The 24,305-nt window shown below is 56.0% G+C and overlaps 9 protein-coding genes across 9 annotated transcripts; 5 read left to right on the forward strand and 4 right to left on the reverse strand.

Moving 5' to 3' along the window:
- Positions 1-41: 41 nt before the first annotated feature.
- Positions 42-471, reverse strand: DCS_03037 (uncharacterized protein; the record flags this gene model as incomplete). The annotated part of the gene is made up of 2 exons (XM_040800361.1): positions 42-203; positions 274-471. The coding sequence occupies 2 exons, from the start codon at positions 469-471 to the stop codon at positions 42-44; spliced, it is 360 nt and encodes a 119-aa protein (XP_040661244.1).
- Positions 472-2,321: 1,850 nt separating this feature from the next.
- On the forward strand, positions 2,322-4,239 carry DCS_03038 (CorA family metal ion transporter; the record flags this gene model as incomplete). Its single annotated transcript, XM_040800362.1, has 2 exons — positions 2,322-3,574; positions 3,660-4,239. 2 exons carry the CDS (start codon positions 2,322-2,324, stop codon positions 4,237-4,239), a joined length of 1,833 nt encoding a protein of 610 aa, XP_040661245.1.
- Positions 4,240-4,818: 579 nt separating this feature from the next.
- On the forward strand, positions 4,819-5,330 carry DCS_03039 (Zn-finger protein; the record flags this gene model as incomplete). Its single annotated transcript, XM_040800363.1, has 2 exons — positions 4,819-4,936; positions 5,167-5,330. 2 exons carry the CDS (start codon positions 4,819-4,821, stop codon positions 5,328-5,330), a joined length of 282 nt encoding a protein of 93 aa, XP_040661246.1.
- A 472-nt stretch (positions 5,331-5,802) lies between these two features.
- Positions 5,803-6,602, reverse strand: DCS_03040 (60S ribosomal protein L25; the record flags this gene model as incomplete). Its single annotated transcript, XM_040800364.1, has 4 exons — positions 5,803-5,890; positions 5,976-6,268; positions 6,359-6,414; positions 6,566-6,602. The coding sequence occupies 4 exons, from the start codon at positions 6,600-6,602 to the stop codon at positions 5,803-5,805; spliced, it is 474 nt and encodes a 157-aa protein (XP_040661247.1).
- A 518-nt stretch (positions 6,603-7,120) lies between these two features.
- Positions 7,121-8,002, forward strand: DCS_03041 (uncharacterized protein; the record flags this gene model as incomplete). The annotated part of the gene is made up of 1 exon (XM_040800365.1): positions 7,121-8,002. One exon carries the CDS (start codon positions 7,121-7,123, stop codon positions 8,000-8,002), a length of 882 nt encoding a protein of 293 aa, XP_040661248.1.
- A 654-nt stretch (positions 8,003-8,656) lies between these two features.
- DCS_03042 (enolase-phosphatase) lies at positions 8,657-9,675 on the reverse strand (the record flags this gene model as incomplete). The annotated part of the gene is made up of 3 exons (XM_040800366.1): positions 8,657-9,322; positions 9,495-9,535; positions 9,624-9,675. 3 exons carry the CDS (start codon positions 9,673-9,675, stop codon positions 8,657-8,659), a joined length of 759 nt encoding a protein of 252 aa, XP_040661249.1.
- A 7,220-nt stretch (positions 9,676-16,895) lies between these two features.
- DCS_03043 (serine/threonine protein kinase) lies at positions 16,896-18,758 on the forward strand (the record flags this gene model as incomplete). The annotated part of the gene is made up of 1 exon (XM_040800367.1): positions 16,896-18,758. One exon carries the CDS (start codon positions 16,896-16,898, stop codon positions 18,756-18,758), a length of 1,863 nt encoding a protein of 620 aa, XP_040661250.1.
- A 655-nt stretch (positions 18,759-19,413) lies between these two features.
- Positions 19,414-21,831, reverse strand: DCS_03044 (transporter; the record flags this gene model as incomplete). Its single annotated transcript, XM_040800368.1, has 5 exons — positions 19,414-19,989; positions 20,063-20,128; positions 20,186-20,346; positions 20,404-21,554; positions 21,614-21,831. The coding sequence occupies 5 exons, from the start codon at positions 21,829-21,831 to the stop codon at positions 19,414-19,416; spliced, it is 2,172 nt and encodes a 723-aa protein (XP_040661251.1).
- Positions 21,832-23,135: 1,304 nt separating this feature from the next.
- DCS_03045 (uncharacterized protein) lies at positions 23,136-23,926 on the forward strand (the record flags this gene model as incomplete). Its single annotated transcript, XM_040800369.1, has 2 exons — positions 23,136-23,458; positions 23,500-23,926. The coding sequence occupies 2 exons, from the start codon at positions 23,136-23,138 to the stop codon at positions 23,924-23,926; spliced, it is 750 nt and encodes a 249-aa protein (XP_040661252.1).
- Between the last annotated feature and the right edge of the window lie 379 nt (positions 23,927-24,305).

Below are 24,305 nucleotides of genomic sequence, written 5' to 3' on the forward strand. Positions count from 1 at the left end.
TGCTCTTTGGGAGCAGTATCCTTCCCGGAGAGTCCTCTGGCCTACTGCCATCCAGAGCCAGCGGGAAGCCATTTGACGGGATTTTTGTTGTAAAAAGGCCATGGCGGAGTGACGAGCAGGAACGTCAACAAAGTGCCTCCCAGCCCAATGAACACAGCCATCCGAATGTCTTGGTAGTAGTACCCAATGTTGAATGCCAAAAGCTGCGATATTGTACAGGGTTAGCGGACAAGGCTCGACTGAAGAATGACCACCTCGACGTTTCGGACGAACCCCAGATAAGGCGAGGAGCAGCGTAGCAAAGTTCTCGGCACGCCGTTGGCCATGGAAATCCTGGCGCATGTCAGCCAACTGCATAAGGAGAGTGGAAGGGCAGCCTCGCAGGGGGCGACGGCTTGTATTGCAGTCCGGAGGTCGTACAATCTGGCCCTCTACCACATCTCGGACCGTGTCAAGGATTTGCTCGGCCATGATGTTCGCCGGGAATGGGCACGTCCGAGAAGCGCAATGGCGAGGTACGACGGGTCGGCGGGTGGTTCGGTTCACGCAGCAAAAGTACAGTTCCGCCTCGGAGGGGGGAGGGGGGGAACGTGGGTTGCGGATAGAAAAGCGCTGAAAGTGTTTGATGCTCAATGTTGGCTGTCTTGTGGCCTCTGTTGGAGCGTGGCCGTTGATGACAGAACGAGACCCGGTTCGTACAGAACCGTCCGTACGGTAACGGTACTGTACAGTAAGTACGGAGTACTTACTGTAGTTCAGAGCTGGTGGTACTCCACTTTTCTGCGAGGTACAAGTGCTGGAATCTTGGTACAGACGGCGTCCAGGCGCTGCACATATACATGTACGTCTGCTGCTGCGGCAATTCCTTCCAACCGGCTGGTACCTTGTTATCCAACGGAGGAGGCAGCGTTCGGAGTCATCGTCATTGATTGGAGACCTACAGCAGGTGTACTGTAGTACTGATAATTACTTGTACAGTACGGAATACTTGTACTGTACGGAGTACTTGCAGTGCGGAATACTTGTGCTTGCAGTACGGAACACTTGTACTTGCAGTACGGAATAATTACTTGTGCTTCAGTGCGGAATACTTGTACTTGCTTCAGTGCGGAATACTTGTACAGTACTCCGTACATTCACTCAAAGTACCGAGTAAAATACTTGTATTCCATAAGGTAGGGAAGTACTCCGTACAAGTACTGTACTGTAATGCAGTACTTTTCCCTCACCGTACAGTACACCAAAGTAGTAGTCCAGGGGCCTAAGTAGTGCACCTGCACGAGTTCAAGTACAGGTGGATGCACGATTGCACAGGAGTAAGTGTACATTTATGAGCATTGGATGCCTCCAAGTATGTTAGTGCGCACTCGTCCGGCCTCGAGCCAGCAAACTTCACAGGCAAACTGGGAAAACAAGTGTCGCGTAGAAAGGGACAGCGTCGAGTGTGGCGATCCGAGGGCACAATGAATGGTACTAGTTGCTTTCGGGTGGGTCTAAAAACAACTAGTCGTCGGTTAGCACCAACAGTGTTGCAGTGGTTATTTGTTCGTTAATTAGCACGCACCACAGTAGGCGGAACCCCATCTCGCCGAGGGGAGTAGGTAGTTTGGCATTGCAACCGCCTACGAAAAGCCCTCGTAGAGATTTCGACGGAAAAAAAAAAACTTCCCCGTCCTTCAGACTCGGAGCACCTTTGACGATTCAGCATTGTATAACTTGACCAAAGATTGCCACGGAACCAGGCCAACGAGACATCGCCGGCATCCATTTCCTCGACCACGTTCATCTCGACAACGTCGCCGAGCCAGTGTCTGGGCCGGCTCCCTCCCGTCGTCTTTCGACACTCGTCTCTTTTCCGTGCCGTCTTCAAGTTGGCTCAACTCGCCGCCTCCGTCTTTCCGCCTCCTTCGCTCTTCGGCCCTGGCCTCTGGGTCTACAGCGGAGTCAACAGCAAGCCTCCATAACTGGGAGCCGTGGCCAACCGCCGACAGGTTCCGTGTCTCACAAAAAAGTCGCCTCCGCCGCCGAGCGTGCGTGCACTCCTCGTCGGGAGCGCCAGCTTCCTTTCGAGCAACGTTTTGCTCCCATCTAGCACTCGGCGCGCCTCGGCCGCGCCGGGTGCGTGAAGGAACCACTCGTCCGAGAGCAGATACTCGCCGGCGTGGACAAAGTATGATCTGCTCTCCTTGAGTCGTCGCTGTCGCCCTCAGCTCAGCATCCATCCCCTCTCCCGCCGACCGTGCATCTCGCTCGAGTCGTGCATGCCTTCCTTTCCCTTCTCACCGATTTGAGCATTTGCGCCTCGCGTCACGGCCGCCATCATGTCCGACCACGACGGTATGATGGCCGACACCGGATACGTGGCCCCGGTCCCAGAGCTCGACGACCACCGCCACCAGTCGACGCCGATGACGGGAGTGGATCGCCCCCGGAGGGGCACCTTTGATTCCCTGTACGGCACTCGCCTCGTCGACGCCGATCAGATGGCGCCCGCGATCCGCGTGCGTGACTTTGAGGAGGCCATCATCGACGAGGACGGCTTCGAGTCGCCCTCGGTCATCCGCCACAGCCGTCGTCTGACGGTGGAATCCGTCAACGATGGAAGGACCGTCTCGCCGCCGAACTCGGTCAAGGCTTTCGCCCAAGCCCGGCGCCGAGAGCGCGGCCTGTCCTTCTCGGATCAAAAGTGCGAGCACGAGGACGGCGTCGGTCGATCCATGTCCATCTCCAGCCGTCGCAGCCACCGGAGCAAGGCTCGCACCGTCGACAACGACTCCGGAAGCCTGCTGACGAACAAGGAGGCTGAGGAGGACGTCTGCTTCCCCCTCCAGGATGGCCATCGGAACCATGAGCTTCGCATCGACTTTGACTACCTCGAAAACTTCATCAGCGCCGAGCGGGCCGCCCACGTCGACGACCGCGAGGCCGCGATGCCGAAAACCTTTGACGACCTGCGACCGCAATGCACCGATGCGCGGAAGGCCCAGCTCGCCACCATCGACGGCGATCTTCTGGACATGCCGTCGGAAGAGTCCGTCGCCAACGAAAAGTCGCCTGCCGAGGCGACGACCAAGCCTTTGCACGCTCACGCCGTCGACAACAACCGCTTCAGCTTCTTCTCCTCCGCCTGGGAGTCGACAATCCACGCGGCCGAGATGGGCGACCTGGTCCTGCCCGGCGAAGATGTCCGCGGTCTCTTCGAGCTCCCCAAGGACGAGGCCGACGGCGTGTGGTGGCTGAACGTCAACCGTGCCACCAAGGAAGAGGTGCAAGGCATCTGCAAGGCCTTTGGCGTCCATCCCCTGACGGTCGAGGACATCATCACGCAGGAGGCCCGAGAGAAGATCGAGCTGTTCCCGGCCTACTACTTCGCCTGCTTCCGGTCCTTCAACGTCGTCGAGGAACCTGACGGGTTGGAGTACGAACCCTTCAACATCTACGTCCTCGTCTTCCGGCAAGGCACCCTCAGCTTCAGCTTTGCCCCGAACTCGCATGCCTCGCAGGTCCGCAAGAGGATCACGGCCCTGAAGGAATACGTTTCTCTCAGCAGCGATTGGATCTGCTACGCTCTGATGTAGGCTCCCCCCCCCCCCCCCCCCGCCGCCGCCGCTCGTCCCCGTTGCCGGAACGTGCCCTCGGCTAACCGAAATGACGTGCAGCGACAACATCGTCGATTGCTTCGCCCCGGTCATCCGGACCATCGAGCTCGAAGCCGACGCCATCGAGGACGAAGTCTTCGTCATGCGGCACGACGACTCGAGCTCCTTTCTCCGATCCATCGGCCGCGTGCGCAAGAACTGCATGGCGCTGCTGCGCCTTCTGGGCGGCAAGGCCGATGTTCTGCGCGGATTCACGAAGCGCTGCAACGAAAACTACCAGGTGACGCCGCACATGGACATTGGCATGTACCTCGGCGATATCCAGGACCACGTGGTGACCATGGCGACGAACCTCGGTCACTTTGAAAAGATGCTCTCGCGCGCTCACAGCAACTACCTGGCAACTCTTTCCATCAACAGCATCTCGCAGGGCACCGACACCAATCGTGTCCTGAGCAAGATCACCTTCCTGGCCTCGGTTCTGGTGCCCTTGAACCTTATCAGCGGTGTCTTCGGCATGAACGTGACGGTTCCCTTCGGGGCCAGCGGCCGACTGGAGCCATTCTTTGGCATCATCGGCTGCATGATTCTCATGTGCTCCCTCATCTTGGGCTGGGCACGATGGAAGCGCTACATCTGAGAGGTGACGGATCGAAGTCGTTGTGTGCTTTTATCTATGAAGGAGGTGGAAACGGTCTCTCGAATGCTTAATGAGGTGAATGGAAACTACAACTACGTACGCAGTCGCTTGCTACACACTTGCTTGGAGCACATGCACGCCATGCCCATGACCTGGTTTCCGTTTCGTCGTCATGCTCCCTCTCCACTCGCTCGGGTGCACGTAAAACAAATTCGAGTTGTTGAAGAGAAATATGATCAACTGTCTCTGCGATCTATTTATCTACACCGATTAGGCGAATAATCTTGGATAATCAAGCGTTTATTGTACGATGCCTGCTGGCCGACGTTGAACTCGACGGTCAAATTCCACTCGCGGGGGATGCACAGTAAAGGAAACAGTGGGCCTCGAAAATCTTTTGCGCTCTCCCATTCGTCAGGACGACCAAGGTAGAACCTGCAGCGTACACAGGTGCAAGACATCCGGTTTTGAAGCAGGAAATATCAGGCGAGCCATCTTGCGAGCCATCACAACTTTCGTTTTCTCCTCGTCCCTCTCGTTTTCCGAATCCCATCCCGCGTTCCAATCCATTCAACCATAATGAACGCGGCGCAGACAGGTGTCGAGAATCTCGACCTCGAGAAGCTCAACGACCAGGACAAAGCAGACCTCCGCCAGTTCCTCGCGAATGAGCAACAACGGTCACAGATCCAATCCCGTGAGTTGCCTCTCCCTCCAATTATATCTCTCGCAATTCCGTTGTGAGGATAAGCTTCATCATCGTCAGCTTCACTGCTACGAGACTCATCGACCCGCTTTCGTCGTTTGGCCCTTGGCACTCTCGTCGGCGACGATTGTCCCCTTCGCCCCTCGTCTCGTTCCTGCGTTGCTACCTCTGGCACCATTTGATACCAAGAATCATTGCTCACTCTCTTGCCAAATGCTTAGAAACACACAACCTAACACAAATCTGCTGGAAAAAGTGCATGCCGGGCAACGTCAAAAATTCGAAGCTGGACAAGTCCGAGGAGGGCTGTATCGTCAACTGCGTCGATCGCTTCCTGGACCTTAATTTCCTGACAATCAAACACCTCAACAACATGCGGTCATAAGGTTCGCTGCACGTCTCTCGACCAGCCATGGACGATGTATATATATATTTGGGCATAAGTTGGCTGCACCAACTACGACGACCGCCTTCCGTTCTGGCCGTTGGGAGGCAATTTCACGCTGAAGCCCGGCAAGGCCAGGGAGGGTACCATGCGAGTTGGGAAACATCGACATGCAAGTCGGACGAGCGAATACTACATGAATAGCGCATGTCGCTCATGCGTCCAAAATGAGCGTAATTGTTGCCCAAAGGCGTCTTTCCGTCTTTTGTCCAGGAGACTACGAGATATCACCCAAGTCTGCGGTTGCCCGGCGGCAGATGAAGTTGTGGCCTGATATGCCTGTATCGTCCATTTGCAATGTAGTTGCGTTTGTATCAAATGCGCCTTTTGATTTCCGACGTCCATGGGTCGGCACCCAATAACAGACCAACCCGAACCAAAGAAAATCTCGTCACTTCCAGGGGTAACAAGATTACACCAGAGACAGCTTGTTCGCGGCAATGTCCAAAGCATCAACGTCGGGGGTAAGACGGGCGTAGGCTTTCTTGGAACCATCGGGGCTGTTGCAGTGTCAGCGATCGAGTTGCATGCACCGGCCGGCCACGAGGCAAGGGTGATCGCGGGCCGGATGGAGGTGGAACGAACCGGATGAGGGTATTGATCTTGACGGTGTCGATGTCGTACAGCTTCTTCAGCGCCTGCTTGATCTGGGCCTTGTTGGCCTTGACGTCGACGATGAAGACGAGCGTGTTGTTCTCCTCCATCTTCTTCATGGCGCTCTCAGTGTTGAGGGGGTGGATGACGATCTTGTGCTCGTCGAGACGAGGCAGATGGGGAATCGACTTCCGGGGGTACTTGGGAGCGCGGGAGACGACTAGGGTCTTGGGTCGGTGGAAAGACGTGCTCAACCGGACCTTGCGCTGCTTGTGCGAGTGCGACTGTGGAGGGCATGACGGTTAGCGACGGTCGTCCGCATCCTCGAAGCCATCGATGACGAGAATCCGGATGGGAGGTTTGAGAAAACTTACGCCCTTGAGAGCAGCCTTGGCAGCAGCATTTGCCTGCTTGGTGCCCTTGGGGGCGGCTACAGTAGAAGTTGCATCAGCAATCGCTCTTTTTTCAGAACTCGCAAAATCTGCTGCTGCATGATGCGCGAACAATGTGGCGACGTTGTAGCTGGTGCTCCATGGACAAATATTGAAATCCAATTCATCGCCAGCGTCATTATCCCGTACCTTTCTTGCCTTTCGTGGTGTCCTTGCCGGCGGCCATTGTGTCGGTGGTCGTGTCGTGATGCGGAGGTTGTCGACGTCCAAGATCGCAGCGCAGAAACACCTTTTTCTCGCCGCTGTGGGCAAAATTGTCGCTTAGGGCTGCTGGGGCGTTCCCCACCTCCAAGCATGCTGCTGGTGGCAGTTTGGTGTGGATTCATGTCACGTGATATAATGCCTTCCTGCAGCATATGACGTACTAGTATTATACTTGGTAAGTACATTTTCGAGAACCAGTATTAAGTAGGTAAATGGATTTTGGAGGCTGTAAATTTAACCTCATGAGGCGGCTCCTACCTACTCATACATGACGTTTCAACACTCGCCAAAGTCAACATATGCCAGTCAATGTTGTTGTCTTTCCAAACCACTAGGTGCGCAGATTCTAAAGATGAGCTTGCTCGACGAGAGAGTGGTTGCTCTGCTGGCCTCGATTTCCCCACTGGACAATCTAGCCTGTTCTAACTATTGGAGAATTTCAAGTCTAGTTATTTGATCTACTTGTCGGCAAATGTTTCGATGGGAACCAAGAAGAGGAAATCGTTGAAGAGCCTCGCCGCAGGCAGGCCACCGATGGCTAGGTCGGCCCGGTCCATGTCCAGCAAAGCCAGCCGGACTCTCATCAACAACCATCACCAACTACAGAAGATGCGTTTTCAAGCAGCGGCCAATGGAGACAAGGATTTAGAAGCAGCCATCTCCACCGAGATTGCCTCACTAGGTGGCTTGAACCAATACCAACAGGCCAGTCTCCATGGGCAGAGTATCGAGAGGGGAGGCGACACGTCGAAGATTCTCCTGAAGTGGCTTTCGGCCGATGAGCTGGCCGGTCTGGGCCGCCGGCCCTCGATGCTCGAAGTTGGGTCGCTGAGTACGCGCAATGCGTGCTCGACCTGTGGCCTCTTTGACGTCGTTCATATCGACCTCAACAGCCAGGAGCCAAATATTCTACAGCAAGACTTCATGGCACGCCCACTGCCGGAATCCGAGGCGGACAAGTTTGACGTCATATCGCTGAGCCTGGTCCTGAACTTTGTTCCAGACGCCATGAACCGGGGCCAAATGCTCCTTCGAACTCTTTCGTTTCTCCGTGACAGTGGCAAGCCATCACGGGACACGGCCGGCGGCCTTCCATTCCCATTGCTCTTCCTAGTCCTACCTCGAAGCTGCCTGGACAACTCACGGTACATGACGGCGGGCAAGTTGGAGGAGCTCATGGGAACGTTGGGATACGAGCTGGTCAAGGCCAAGTCAACTCAGAAGTTGGCGTACGGTTTATGGGGGAAAGCACGCCCTCTACCCTCGGCTGCCATAGAGTTCACCAAACGAGAGATCAACCCGGGGCGGACCCGAAACAATTTTTCCATCACGCTGAAGCACCCACCTACGCAGTCAACCTGAACGGCGCAGCTCCCTACTACCTGGACAAGTCGCGCCCTGTCAATCGGCCAAGCCGTTCACCCAGACCAATGGCAAGCGAAGCTGAGGGTCCGCGACGCAATCTCTCATGCTTTGGTCACGGCTGAAGGACGTCGGGTACCAACGGTCTCGTCGGCCCAATCGAGATGCCCGGCATGACTGCTACGAGGCAGATCAGCCTACGGATGCACTCCACAAGTCTTGGGACGCAGGCACACCAGGCTTGGGTGCTGCTTCCCAATGAGCTATCCATGTATGTCTTGGTATATTTGTCCGATTTGGTTCATTTTTTTACTGACGTCGTCCAATGTGCAGCCACGCCTTTCGAGGCCATCCACGACTCTGTTCATTTCAAGACGGAGATGAATTCGCCGGCCAGTTTGGCACGCTCGCTCATTGAGAGATTATGGCAGGATCCAGCAGGCGGGGCCATCGACACCATGACAGCACCACCAAATTGCATACTACTTTGTGCTGTTGTGGCGGTCACGTGCCCAAGGCTCCGATCGGGTAGCTTTCGTCGATGGGCGCATGGCTTCAGCGCTCATGGCACAGCCTCACGTTCGTGTCCGAAATTCCCAGCCCCCCTATGTGGTGCGATGGCGCAGACGAGCGAGGATGGGGGGGGGGGTTCGGTCAAGGCCGCTGGTTCGGAGCGGCGAGTGACAGCCGAACCTGATGAGCAGCTTCAGGTCCGAAGCTGGAAATGGCAATCATGGACAGGGGGTTGCTCTCGGGCAAAGGCGGGTTGCCAGGTCGCGAGACCGGCAGACTCCGCATGCCAGCGGCGATGGCCGCGCCGACCTCGCCGAGATTGTCGCTCAGGAAGAGCCAGCGAGCGGGTGGGACGTTTGGGTGGCTGGAGAGGATGGCGGCGTAGCTGGCGGGATCCGTTTTGGGTCCAGCGTTGACGGTATCAAACCAACCATCGATCATGGGCGTGAGATTGGCAGGTTGGGCAGTTGTGTGAGCAAAGAATAGCTTCTGGGCCGCGACGGAGCCAGAAGAGTATATCAGTATTTTCTTGCCGCCGGCGTGAGCGGCCGAGATGACGGGTGCCACGTCGGGGAAGATGGGGGCTTTGAGTTTGCCGGATTCGTAGCCTGCCTGCCAGAGGTACCCTTGGAGCGCCTTCAAGTAGGGGGCTTTGACATCCCGCGCAACCAGATCGCGCACATGTGATTCAAAGGCGGCGCGATCCGCACGGAACTCCTCGGGGAAGGCGTCACGATACGGGGCAAAGCTGGGCAGCTGCCACTGACTGTCAAGGTGCGTGGTGAGCACGTCTAGCGCGTAGGGGAACTGGGGGTGCAGCGTGTCCTCGGGTCAGCTTTGGATGTGTCTGGACTGCCAGGGGATGAATATCAGGACATTGGCTCGCATCGCACTGGTAGCTGCAGGTGCCCTGGCCATGAAGTGTGCTCGCAGGACGCGAATGCTCGCACAAATGCTCGTACGCTGGGGCGAAACTCACCAGCACATCGTGAACGAATGAGATGGGACAGATGGTGCCCTCTGTACGGACGGTTTCAGGACGTCAACGGCACCGTTTCGACTCGGTGTCGGGTTTGCACTTTGCACGTCGGGAGGGGTGGCTACGAACCAATGTCAAAGACGAGCACGTCAAAGTCGGCAAAAGCCGCATCCGCCGCCATGTTGGAGATGCGTATCGATGGCCGCAGTTGAATCGCTCGAGTCAAGTCAGAATGGAGGATTGGTGAGAAGTGTTGAAGAAACCCGCCGCTGGTATTTGCGTACGAGGTGCGAGGAGGCGCTTGTGTGACTTTTTTTTCGGTTCGAGATGTTTTGCACATGTACTGTAAGTGTACTGTACTCGGAGGTGTATTATTACTTACTTACTACACGTACGACCATGTACAGTACTGCAAGTATACTGTACTCGGAGGTGTGCTGTACTTACTTACTACAGTACACGTACGACAACTAAAGTACAGGTACATGAGTAATACTCGAAACAAGTACGTGGAAGTACGGTAAGAACTTGGCTTATGTGTACAGATACATCGCGGAGTACAAGTTCGTACTGTACAGTAAGTACAGTACTTACTCCGCAACTTCGAGTCTCGACGTTCAAGTGATGGACCTACCCTGTACAAGTAATAATAGCTGCATGTACTTGACAGTACAGAGTACAGTAAATAAGTAAATACACTACTCCGTACACCTACAATAATTACAATGTACATGTAGTGTGCTCCGTACGTGTACAACTAATCCTATTAATACATTTGCATTGAATATCTGCCATTGTAAAGCACTAGCGCCAATGGGAGCGGCAAGACGAAAAGGGTTCTATGGGGAATATAATAGTGCGCTCAACAATGCCACCACGGCAGAGTGCTAGTGGTACATTAGGTTGCATTGGCCGAGGTACCTGACATTAGCCACAGGAACATCTGTCGGGCCCCAGCACCCAGCCAGCCACGCACACCACCCACCCGCCTCAACACCAAGTGACCACCAAGTTGGCTGCGACCATTGCGTTAGGATTACGAGTACAGCACAGAGTACGGAGCACTCGCGGAGGAAGATTCATCCAAGTACTGCACCTAGTGGGTTGGCAAGAAAGCCCATGTGCCTGTACTGTACACCTAAGCCCAAGCGAGTGCAGCACTTTGCTACATTTACAGTACTGTACGTGTACTCCGTCAACTTGCCTGGCAGAAACCCCCTCCACACCGACGGCAGAGACTCAGGTACAGGGTAGCAACGTTGGCGGTTCTCTCCTCGGCTTCCTGCGTCTTCAAAGCGACCGACGTCTGTTTCATTCATCCGGCTGATTTATTTCTACGGTGTCAACTGCGTGACAATGTCGCCGCGATCATGTCTCGTTCTGTTGGACTGCTGGGTCCGCGGAATGATCTAGCATCTTCTCCCGTCTTCTCGTCCACCTCGGCCGCCTCGCCTCCAACATGCATACAGTACGCAAAAGGCTACCCCTCCCCTCACACGCGCATGCATGCACATGCATGCCGATCTACTGCTGGGTGTGAGTGCATAGGTGTACGATGTATGTATGCTACTATACACGTAGTATTGCTCGTACTTGTGCTGCATGCACGCGTCGGTACACCGCATGCCGCTAAGACACGACTAGTAGGTGCCTTGGGTAGTGGCACGAGAAGAAGCCGGCAGACGACTGCCTACGACCGATAGTGCGTGCAGTAGCACCGCAGAAGTTCAAAACATGGCATCACCAAGAACCCCCCAAGTACACCGCGTACACGTACGCAGCATCTTCGCCCCAGAGGACATTGTCGTCGCATGCGGATCGCCCATTTTCCCATGCACAGAATAACCCGGATCCGAGGGTGCTTCTCCGCGGCTTACAAGTAATAGTACGTTTCTCCCGCGATAGGTCGGGGTGCGAAACCCTGGGGATTCACGAGTCGACTCGCCGCCGCAGGGTCAACAATAGGTATGCTCGAACGCATGAGCATCTCGTCAATGACGCAATGCATCCCGCCCTTTGTTTGTTCCGACGCATTGCGAAGACACATCACGGTGCACCTGGACGAATGATGCGACTCGATGGTATCGCCGTCGCCTGGCAACAAGGCATGGATTCCTGCCACCCCCACCACCCTATAGACGTCTGTGGTATGCGGAACAGGCGGTGGCGAGTCGGTCGATTCACGCACCAGGTTCCGTCATACATGGAATAATAGTACCGCATGCACTCCGTGTCGACGAGCCGTACGGAGTACAGCACGTGTATTGGCCACCTCGAACGCCGCCCTGGTCATGACGGTCTTGGTGAAACGCACCGTGTCAGGAGTGGGAGGCGACTGTACGACGACCAGGACACTGGTGCTAGGGGGGCAGCCAGGTGCAACCTGGATACGTGTTCCTGGCACTACCCGGACACACTCATCCCTGTGGCAGTCGAAATGCGGCCATCAGGCGACTATCGTTTCATCTTCTCTGCATAACACCAAGCACGCTCAGCCCGACCTACCCAGTGGCGAGAAGCAGACGCTCGCCATGCTGTGCGTACCGGGCCGAGCGACAGCCTTTTGGATGAAGTTGGGAGCAAAACAAACACCGGCAGTTCGACGTCGGGATGACACCAAGTCATGCTGCTTCTGCAGAATGTGCTGCATTCTAACGCCCAGGGGTTCCATGGACCACATGCGGGTATTTTACACTTGCTTTCCAGCATCGGTGCCTCGAGCTGTCTCGAATCTTCCATGAGCCACGGCGAGGTGGGCATATTCACCAGGTTTACGCCCCTGCCACTGCTTGTACTGTACAGTACATGGCAAGCACTGTACATGGTAAGCGCTGTACATGGCAAGTACTATGCCGTACTGCACCCCCCGTACAGGTGCATGCTAAGATACCTTGGGCAGTCTGCATGAGCAAGTACGCCTAGTACTTAATTACCTGCGCTCCGTGCCAAGGATGTGTAGGAGTATCCCAGGGAGTGATGCTCGAGATACGCACGGAGTACATGCAATACTTGCATCACAGCCATTGCTTGTGTATGTGTGAAGGGGAACATGTACGTACGAGTTACAAGTACGTGTATGCGTACGTGTACAACAAGTACGGCGTACTCCGTACAACTAGCAGTATTACTCCCGTACAGTACGGAGTACTAGTACAGGTACAGTGCTAGGGGCCGACTACCGCTTGTGGCCGAGGAAGGTACTCAAGTAAGTAATTACTAGGTAATATTAGTTGTGCTTGGCACTCACCAACTTAGGTGCACACCTCGCGTACAAGCAAGTTCGTGCACGTAATTCTAGTACTACTGCCTACTAGGTACGGAGTACTGAACTGTACAGTGCAAGCAACACACCCAAAGAGCAACCGACTCGTGCAGGAAGGTACACTGTGGGCACCCAACACTCCCACCCCAAGGGACAGTGGGCAATGTGCAGGCTAGACCGGCGATCCATGGCCTAAACACCACCGACGTACTCCGTACTGTACATGTACTTGGGTGCTTGGGAGGGCACCGGTGCCTGATGGGCTGTCACTGCACCGCACTGGAAGTACACGTACTTACTTGGGCCTACAGCACATGCAAGCACTCGTCGTATTCGTACCCGCAATCGTAGCCCCATCCCGGCCCCCCCAAAATACTACCATTAAGTAATACTAGACTACCTAGTAGGTAGTAGGTACGTGGCAATCCCCCGCGACATGTACAAGTTCACCACCAGCACCACGCCTAGTGCGCATGTACCTGAGCGTACAGTGTGCTACTGTTCATCCACGGCACGGTACAGCACGGACGCACCTACAAGTGCTTCCATGTAGGTGTGCTGTGCTGTGCTCGGCATCAGCTGAAGCCTGCTCGCATCTACTTACCTGTGTCATGTACGCCAATGTATGCACGTGTGCATAAGGAATGCACCCAACTCGAGATCGAGTGCTCGACAGTGCAATTGACGTGCTTGTGACTGTGTGTCTGGATGCATATCTGCCGTGTACATTCCATCAGGTCCAATCATGGAGCTCTCAATCCGAGACAGAAGGTCGGCACATTCGCGTTCCCCGTACGGAGCACGCCGTTCCCAGCGGCACCTCTACTTACTGTACGGACACCGTCCTGATGGTACTAATGCACTGCCAGCCGTACAGTGCGTCGCACGTGCAGCACCCACGGTACGTGCATGTTAGTACTCACACGTGCTGTAAGTACTTGCGTACGTACGTACGCTTCCAGTTCTGCAGAGCGCCGTTTGGTAATTAGTTGGGCACCCAAATGCGAGCAGGTATTCCGCGTTCCTGCTCCGCAAATGCCATGAGCAGTCGTCAGGTAGCCGCCTACGGAGCACGGAACTGATGCAACATCGGCACATCCATTCGTCAGCGACCGTCCGCAATGCAGTACTTGCTTATGAACGCTCGCTCCGTGCGAGTTCGCTCGAGTACAGTGTCCCGGTGCGAGGAACCGTCACTCGAGTGCGGAGTACAGTGCGGAGTGCCGAATGTCGCAATCGACGCACGGAGAACACGCCCGTGGTGACAGTACGGTCCGAACTCGGAGGTTTCCGTGTGGGCTGTCCGCTCCCCACAATGCCATGACAAAACAGTACCTGGGGATACATAAACGTAATGCACATGCACCCTGAAACTGTACCAGTTCATCGATTGGTGCCGGCGTAGTTGCACGGAGAGGTACCTGTAAGTGTAGGTACTTGCATCACGTAGGTGCATACGTGCTCGCGTACAGTGTACACCGTACGCACAGGTACAAGTGGCTGTCCTCGCTCGTCATGGCCGCACGTGCCCGACCAGCGCCCAGCGCCCTGCCTTACCATGTACCTATACAGTGCAATTACCGTGCGCGTGCCTGCCACGCCGAACTTGGCACCCACGATATTACGTCCCTTGCAGGTACAGGCACCTGGAACACCTTGTACCGCTACTCGCTTGTACTTGCAGGTAATAATACTGTACTCCTACAGGGCCGTATGGCAGGTGCTGCTTGTCACACCACTGGCCCTTGCACGAAGCTGGCTAGGCCAACCCACCCGCAGCGGCGTTGGCGGAATCTCCGCTGCTTGCAGCCAGCTGGCGCGCTGTATCAGCCAGCACTCCGTGTCGCCGCGCCGGTTGACACTGTCGGGTCACGATGGCTGCTCGTCATTTCTTGCGTGTGGAGGCGCCACCGGCCGTGCCAATCAGCAACCACTAGGCGCTGCTTCATTGGCAGCCTGGTCCCACCCTCGCATTCGCCATACCGTGTACCAAGTGCCATCCTGGACGGCCGCGCACCGTGCTGACTGGCTAGGCATCGACCAGGAGACCTTCCTCGGCACCCGAGGAGCAAGGCGGCCGGGCAGAGGGGAGCACGAGTAATGAGCCTGCAACGGTGAAGCCTGAAGGCATGAAGGCAGCCGCCGTATGAAACCCTGCGAACCGTTCTCCCTACGGAATACCTGTTTCCACCCGACTATTGCGGCTGCGGCTGCTGCTGCTGCTGCTCCTCGAGGGGGCCTGACGGCTATGACGGACCGATGGATACCTTACTGCTTGTACCTACATTAGTACTTGCACCATTACGGGGTGCCCGTACGGAGTACGTACTTGTACATGTAAACAACGCCCAAGGAGCCCGCACTGTGCAGATACGCTCACCCCTGCCACGTATCCGTTCTCGACTCCCAGCCAGGTGCCTTGCCGCCTCCGCCAATGCTGCCGGCTTTCGCACTGCGGATACGCCCCTTCGTCCTCTGCCAATCTTCGTCCGCCGTCATGCCACACCGCTCGGCACAGTGCCCCGGCACAGTGTACCCAGCACTGCCGCTAGCTCTCCGTTGCACCGCCCGCCCACCACCGTTGGGCTACCTGGTCGTTCGGCCCAGGTGAGTGACGCATTCCCCTTTCCGATTCTACATCGTTCCATCCCAGCCCAGCCCAGCCCAGCCCATCCTCCTCCACTCACTCCTCCACTCCTCATCAGTCATCACCGCCATTCCCTTCCTCGAATCGTCCGTCTCGTCGCCCTTTATTGTTTCGATTTCTTTACCGTCGCCATCCCCTCTTTCCGTCTCCCATCTCCTCCTTCAGCATCTTTCTTCCCATCATCAAGGCCAGGCTTGACCTTTCTTTCTTCCCAAGCCTGCTTCCGTTTCCCCTCCCCTCCCCTCCTCTCCCCTCGTCATCCCCGCCAGCGTTGCTCCTCGGTCCTCTCCATCCATCCATCCTACTGCACCACGTCCTCGCCTTTGGCCGGCGTCATCTCCATCCATCTCCCATCTCCCGCACCACCTGCAAGCCTTGGGATCCGACTAATCGACCCATTGCCATCGGTCCGCCAAGGTCTAGTGAAAAACGAGGGCGCCGCTCCTTGCCTCCGCCCATCGGTCCAACCACGTCCAAGTTCATCGGTCTCGCCTTTGTTACTGGTTCGAATCAATTGAGCGACGCACGCGAGCATCAGATCCTCGTCCACCGTCCGTACGCAAGTGTGCCACGCCTTCCGCACCCGTTGCTCCGCTCGGACGACCAGCTTCAACGTTTCCATCTCCTGCCACTCTCACTACTTCCCACCTGGCATCGGACCGCGGAATCGAGGCCAACACCCAACACACGAGCTACACCCGTTGGGTCGTCGGGGTCACCCCCTTTCGACATCTCCGCCATCGACACTCGAATTTGACTTGCATCACGCCGGCTCCCTCGTTCTGCAATCAAGCTTCCTTCCCGGCGAGCCAAGCCCTCCTCTTGGCTCCAGTTTGACTGGGCCGGATACCTCTCTGCATAGCACGCTGCCGCCTCATTCTATAGTGGTCTCGCCGCTCTAGCCACTCGACGACTCCGTCCCACGCCGTCGCTTCTCCGGTCAACTACTGCCGTCTCTTGTGAGGCATGCTTTTTGCCGACCAAAATTGAACGATCTCATGTCATTCTAACGATTTCCCTACTCTTCTCGCCCCCCTCGTCATCTGGCTCCCCAGCGCTCTACTCAACCCGTGTTCATACCTTCGTTTCCTTTGTTGGGTCCTGTTCACCATATATTAAATGAGCTGTTGAGTCTGCCCCTGGCAAGCTTGGTCTCCCCCCCCCCCCCTCGTCGGTTTTGGACGCCTCTACTACGCCTTGGACGCGTCCTACACCTGTACATTTCAACTACTTGTCTTCTCTCGTCACCATCACCTCTTTCGAACCAACTCCCCTGCTTATCTGAATTACACATCCCGGAAAACACATTCAAAAGCTACGCCGCCTCCCTGTACCGACGGCTGTACCCTGTCTTCAGCACGATCCCCGAGCATACCGACAAAGCGACCAAGTCTTGTAACATTCTTACCTTTCTACTTGCACCCCGCATCTCACTCTTTGATACCTTTCCTTTCCACTCTTTCTTCTCATTCTTCCTCCATCCTCCTCAGCTATGGAATGCTTGAGGGAGAAGTTTGTCGGAGGCGTCCTCCTTGATGGACGCTTCCAAACCATATCCCCGTTGAACCACGGCTCCTTCGGCATGGTTTTCATGGCTCAAGATCTCCTAACCAACCAGCCTGTGGCCATGAAGTGCGTCACCAAGAAATCGACGTCTGGCGAAGCCGGGCTCGACTTTGCCGTTGACGACAAATCCGAGGAGCTTGTTCTGCACCGGAGCCTTGGTTCGCACCCGAACATTGTCAACCTCATCCACCACTTTGAGACGGACGCCCATTTGTACCTGGTCATGGAGTTCTGTTCCCAAGGTGACCTCTACGAGGCAATCCGGCACGGCCACGGACCCTTGCAGACGGAGCATGTTCGCCAGTTCATGCTGGAACTCGTCGATGCCGTCTCCTACATTCACTCCAAGGGCATCTACCACCGCGACATCAAGCCGGAGAACATCTTCCTCACCCAGGACGGCGCCATGAAGCTCGGCGACTTCGGCTTGGCCACGACTGACAAATGGTCCTACGAGATGACGGTGGGCAGTGATCGTTACATGGCGCCGGAGCAGTTCGACTCCGCGGGGGCTGGGTATTCGCCTGCCTCTGCTGATATTTGGGCCATCGGCATCTGCTTGCTCAACATTCTCTTCTCGCGGAACCCCTTCACCACGCCGACGGAAGCCGACCCGCTGTTTCTCGACTTCTCGCGCGACAAGCAGAGCCTCTTCGACGTGTTTCCCGACATGTCGCAGGATACATACGAGGTGATTGTTCAGTGCATGAATCTGGACCCGAAGAAGCGATCTTTGGTCGGCGCGCGCGACGCCCTCCGCCGCGTCGTGAGCTTCACCACCGACGACGAGTCTCTTGACGACTTCTGCGGAGCCGAGAAGGCGACTGTGGCATCGGCCAACCGCGAGCCCCTCCGCACGCCATCCATCCAAAGCCCCCACCCCGATGCCGGGGCCTTCCCGTGGGCCAAGGCGTTGCGTGCGAGCTCCAACCACCCCGGCCGCAAGCTCAGTGCGATACCTGATGACGAGAGCTACACCGAGGACCTCTTCTCCAAGTCTGGCGGGACTGTCGATTGGTGCTCCGCCAGCGCACAGACTCCGTCGATGGCGTCGATTCCCGGTTCCCAGCTTGGCCTGGCCATGAAGTCTCTTGCGATCAATCCCCTTCGATTCCCCAAGGTCTCGCCGACGGCCGGGTCGCTACCCATCAACATGGGCAAGCCGCTCGCTCCATCCATGTCGATGATCTTTGGTCGTGGCAAGGATACCGTGTCCAAGAGCTGGAGTGACATGTGGGACGAGGATGAAGAACAGGAACTTGAGCGGCAGCTGGAGTCTCTCCAAGCGCTCAACTCGAGGACCTGGAGCCATGAGAGCCGAGAAGCTGTCAAGCAGGCGGACAAGCCGGAGCCCGAGTCTTCGCACAGGATCGAAGGCGACGTCGACGATGATTTGGTCGCCGACGGCTTCTTCTTCCAGGATGCCTCGAGCAAGAAATCCCCGCCTGCCACGCCTCGCTATTCACCGCCGCCAAGACGATTCCGGTTCGACAAGTGGGCAGCCCTCGGCGAGCGCCGCCGACGTCAAGCCTCGACGGTGGAGTCGGACGAAACTCTAGGCTTGAAAAGTCATCAAATTGGGTTTGGATATAAGTCGTACGACGCGGGCGTTTGGGATCAACCTTTCTCCCAGAAAACCAACAACAATAACTACAACAACCACCATTCAATCAAGGGCTCGGGCAGAGACCGAGCGAAGGAATGCCCCCGAAACCATGCAAGAGATTGGAACTGGCGCCGCAACAAGCGTCTCGATCTCGGGGATCTCGAGTGGGTTGGTGGATGGTAGAGTCTCATCTCTCTCTCCTCCAATCGTGGTCGAGGCCGTGATTTCCCAGTGCTGCGCGGCCTAGCTAGCTGGCGTCCGTGCCTGTTACGAGCAGCGTCAAGTTAGATTTGTCACTGGCCGTTCGTGCAAGTGTGCAGCATAGGGATTGACTGATGTATGCCTCGACTCGCTTTCTGAGTATCGGATTTTTTTGCAAACATAGTACAAAGAATACCAGAAGTTACCCACTCCAAATCAATTGTTCCCCCTTGAGCAAGGTGACAAGTTTGGCGACTTGTAGTGACGTTGTTTTCCACCCTACTGCATGATTCAGTGCACACCATACAACTACGTTCGTGTTGAGCTGATTTTCTCTACTCCTTTTTGAGCCATAGATGCTTCATGTGTCGTTTCAATTTTTAGTTTCAGGTATGTCGTTTTGTACAATTCTGATGTACCATCAAATTGATGTCCACGTCAACAGGACGTATACGACAATTCAGCTGTCATCTTGCCGTACCTCCCATCGACATTGGCAACGTCGTTCCTATGTGCGGCCGGCCAACTGCATGATCCTCCCCTGCTATGAGCACGGCCTTGATGCATACTACAGGACACATGATGCATCGTAGAGAAAGAACTTGTACATGAACTTGCCAACGAAAACCCGCCATCGTCAATGCATGCCACTTCCAGGCCCTGCACCGACGAGATGCCTTGGCAGAAAGGTCCAGATAGTGCCGATCATCCCCAACATCGAAAAGAAGCACAGAATAGCCCAGTAAGTGACACGCCCCCCCAGTGAGATGTCTTTCCAATATAGTTTCAAGTAGAAAGAAATGGGCAGAATAATCGATATGAGCGAGCACAGTGCTGCGCCGAGAAAAGCGCAGACCGAGTCAAAGGCGGGGAAGAGAATCGATATTGATAGGAGAGTCAGGACGACGACGACGCGAATCAGGCCCTTGGCACAAGCAATGATGATGGTCGATTGTCGATTTGCTTCAAGCCAGTTATGGCGATGGGGCCGACGGTCGTTGCTAACGCCACAAATGACGTCGGCGGTGGTAATGAGGGGACGGGCGTTGAGAGGGATCTTGGTTAGCGGGATGATGGTGATGGAGATGCACATCAGGATGTTCAAGGTTTTAGGGTACCCGTCTGTCCTGAGGAGGTTGGAGGTGATGGCATCTTCGATACCATCGCCAAACATCAAGATACCGATGACGGCCAAGCATGTGTCCAACGTGTACTTGTAAAGGTCAGTCAATGCAGACGCGGGAGGGAGAATCAGATACTCGGGCTGGAAGTGGGGAGGAGCGTACGGAAAAGGAGAACGTGATATTGACGCCCGTTTTCCACTTGCGAGGATGACGCATATCTCGATAGATCTATTCTCGTTCATTCAGCTCGGGCGCTCGTCTGTTTATGTAGGAACGGCCACATACCGAAGGGAAAACAGAGTGTGCACCCCATGGGCTAGCCATCAAACCGTACGCAAGTGGGAGAGCCAGCCAGTTTGAAGGAAAGAGATGAGTCGCGGCAGGCTCCCACAAGGAGCCTGGCGCGTGCTCCTTGACGAGTCCGTCAACGGCAACAATGCAAACGACTGGAGAGTGCGAGTCAGCGACAACGGGTCGCAGCGATACGCGCTGAAACAACTCACTGCAGAATGTAGAAAAGATGCCGATGACGCTCGTGTAACTTAACCAGCGCAGCGGTAAGGCGTTAAGGACCAAAATCAAGGCGGCGCAAACGCATTTCCAAACATCGACACTGGCGACACCGGGTAGGAGGAGATCGATGGAGTCGGCAAATAAGATGACGAGGGCAACACAGGCGGCGAGTAATTCGAGTGTAAACAAAGCCGAAACGACGACGCGGGCCCTGGTACCGAAGGAGACGTATGCCAGATCGGAATAGGTTATGACGCTGGCGTCGGCATTCATGCACCTCCCCAACAGCTTGGCGGTGTGCGCGGTGACAAGAGCCAGCAGCGTGAGGAGAGCGAGGCCAATGATCCAGCCGCTCATCTGGAAGGCCAAGGGCAGGCTCAGCAAGCCGACTCCAATGATGGCGTTTATAGAGTTAAAAACAGACTGAGGTAGGGTGCTCTGCCCCTCGACGGTAAGTACAACCTTGTCACCCTGCTTGATCTCCTTGACGAGTATCGGGCGCTCCTCGCCATGGGCAGCATCGTTCTCGTCGTCCCCTTCGAGGCCGTCGCCGTCGTGCTCCCCAAAGCGAGCCCGCCACCCACCCTCGAAGCTGAACGAGCCTCGTGGCGGCACGGTACCGATGGTTCCGTAGTGGGAACTTTTAAAGGACCCATAGCTTTCAATAACAGAGGGGGCGGCCAGGTGAGGAGGGATGGCGAACATGCTGGAGCTGGAGGGTGAACCGGCAGGCAGGACGCCGGCAGCCGTATCCGCATCGAACGCCTTGTGCTCCCTGTCGATGAAGCCGGCTGGGCCGGACGCTGCGCCGAAGCCGAGGCTGTGGCTCGGCCCGGGCCCGGGAGACGTAGCGGCTGAAGGCCAACCTCGAGTCGGGAGCGAGGACGGGTGGAACTGCTGGGCCAGGAGGCTTGTGCGAGAGGTTGGCCCATTGCTCGCGACGCTCTGATCGTACTGTAAACCGTCACCCCCCTCAGTCGGGTCCACGAGAGGTTGTATGTCGGGAGCCAGGATCAGGCTGGGTCGGCGAGGGATGACTTCGGCAAAGCTAGCGGCCCTCTGCAAGCTGCGGGCGAAGGATCTGAAGCTGTTGACACCGCCAATGTCGGCCACAGCGGCGAGGTTTCTAGCGAAAGAGCTCCTGGAAGAGCAGGCAGGTCAGTCAAAGATGGCTCGGATGTGAGTCTGCATCAAATTTACCGTCGACGTTCCAGCCGCGAGGAGAGGAAGCGTCCAAGTTCTTCATCAACATGACCAACACGATCATCGTCGTCGTCGTCGTCGTCGTCATCGTCGTCGTCGCCGTTGTCGAGCACTGCTTGTTCGAACGGGAAGCCCGCTGTTGAGGAACTCACTGAAGGCGACGGCTGACCCTGGTGGCCACCTCCTGAGTCCCGACTCTGGATCGAAGGCGTCATTTGATGTTGGGTTCTCCGGTGAACGCCGAGGTCGTCGGAGGCTGTGAGATGGTGAATAAATTGGAGGAGATTCACACTCGCTCTGGATGGCACATACGCGTCGAGGGTCGAGTATGGGCGGAAATGTCACACGATGGCGGTCAAGGCATGAACCCTGATCTCGGACAGATCCGCAGCATATGACACGCGGCCGTCAAGGAGGCAACGGGCTTTTCAAAACGACGAGGCCACAGGAGCGGCAGGGGGGGGATGGCGGAGGCCAGACGGACGACGGTCCGTGGACGAGCCTCGTGGTGTAGGTGTCGTTTGGAGGATTGCAGCAATCCCAATGACTTGGAGTACAACGCTATGACCGACCAGTTGTGCCGTGCGTACAGTACAAGTTAGTACTTAATCCTACAGTACTTGGAAACAGCAGACAGCGTCACCCATAACTACAGCACAGGCTCTGTCATGGTGTGGTGCCGCCCGGCGGACGGCCTACAGTGCTACTGTAGGTGCAGTAGACCTGCGGGGGTGGGGAGTGTTGGTGGGGGGAGGCGGGGTGATTTTGGGGACGTCATATGATATTATGAGCACTGTACATAAGTATACAGTACAGGTACAGGTACGTACAGTAATTACACTTCAGTAAGTACTAAGTAAGTACAGTACACGCTTGTCGGTGTTTATACTTACGGAGCATAAAAAAACGGAGTACTCCGTGCACGAAGCTTCATTGCTTCGAGACACGAATGCAGCATTTCAAATTGGTGGCTCCCGAGAGGGAAATGCCGAGGGATTTCTGTTTGATCATAGTTGCTCGTTTCTGATTTCTTGCGACCACGTGGGGGTACGAAGTTCCGTAGTTTTTGGTCGTAGATTTCAATAAAGCAATCTTTCGTACTGTCCGCGGTACCTGCAGGAGGACATGCAGTTAGTGTTTTACACCTACATGTACATCTACTTACATAGGAGGTGTACTGTACATGTACTTGCATGCGCATGCACAAACAAGTACGGAGTGCAGTGCATATGTCTCCGCACTGTATTCCGTAAGGAGTTCAACTACGCAGCACGGAGTACAGTACTGTACTTTAAATTATGTAGATACTCGTCCAGCCTGCACCCTGAACCGCAGGGGACGAATCAAACGCTAGTTTTACGGCGACCGACAACTTATCGGCCCTCAATTTAATACCTACGCGAATTCGTATGCCCGTCTGCCACGCTTCCCTCAACACGCAGCCAAGCCAAAGCACGGCGGCCGTCGAAATACCCGCATGCAGCCTTCACCTCATGTCTTCTAGTCATGTCAATTTGCGATGGCGAGCCCGGATAAAAAAGCTCTCGCTGCGTCGACGGCGTCCGCCCGTGACTCTCTCGCCGCCCTCCTGCCGTTCCTCCACGCCTTCAACCATCGGCATCACAACCAGCACCGCGTAACCCACTGGTGGAACTCCTTTAGCATCCTCCGTCGCTCTCTTCAGAGAATCGCCGATGGTCTGTCGGAGTCCAAGGAGCTCTCTGGCACTGCCTGTGCGGCCCGGCGCCGTGACCACACGCGTTGGACGAGAAGCATCGTCGTGCCCCGCGCTTACATGTTCGTTGACGATGACGGCCCCCTCCAGACATCTATACCCGGGAGGTGCGCCTCTGGCTAACGTCGTGTTTCATCTCCACTGGCAGTGCCTTCTCCCAACTAGCTGCCGACAACCAACACGCTCCGCTAGGGCTCATGCTTCTCGCCGTCCTCGCTCGTGCCGACACCATACTCGGCAGCCTTGTTCCGTCGCAGAAACCGCAGGCGCCACCATCGCCAACGGTTGGCGTTGATCCGAGACCAACCAAACTGGAAAAGCCGGCCGGCATAGCTGTACCTGCCGAATCCTCCGTCTCCGACCGCGGCGTCGCTGTCTCTCGCCAGGACATTGGACAGATCGAGCCCCCCGGCCGGACGGCGCACCCACCGTGCCGCACCGTCGATGAATCCAAGCGGAAGCATGGCCTCGGCAGCAAGCATCACGACATCCGCCCCAGCACCCGCGACAAGAAGGTGAAGAAGAGAAGGAAGGATGGCGATGCGTTGTCGAGCCTCTTCAGCTCCCTCACCTGATGCCGAGCATCACTTTCGCCACATGTACATACCCACTTTACGCAGCGTCATGGACAGCATGACTTCATACCAGGCGGCCTTGCCAGAACGCCGCATACTCGAGCATCTTGAACAACAATGAAAGACTTTGATAGAAACTATGGTCAGTTATTAGCTCCTGCGCGAGTACATGTCGGCCCGGCCCCTTGACGCCCCGGTGGTTTCTCCACTCCACCATGCCAACCAGGCCAGGCACCGTAGCGACATCCTCAACCTCGACGACAAATATCTTGAACCGTCTCGTGCCGTTTGAAAAGCCACCGCCTCCTCCGCCGATGGTGACCCCGAGACTGACCGTGACCCTGCTAACACGCTGGCGCTCTGCTATGTCGGTACATCG

The sequence above is a fragment of the Drechmeria coniospora genome, chromosome 01 (genome assembly GCF_001625195.1).
Source record: "Drechmeria coniospora strain ARSEF 6962 chromosome 01, whole genome shotgun sequence".
NCBI classification, from domain to species: domain Eukaryota; kingdom Fungi; phylum Ascomycota; class Sordariomycetes; order Hypocreales; family Ophiocordycipitaceae; genus Drechmeria; species Drechmeria coniospora.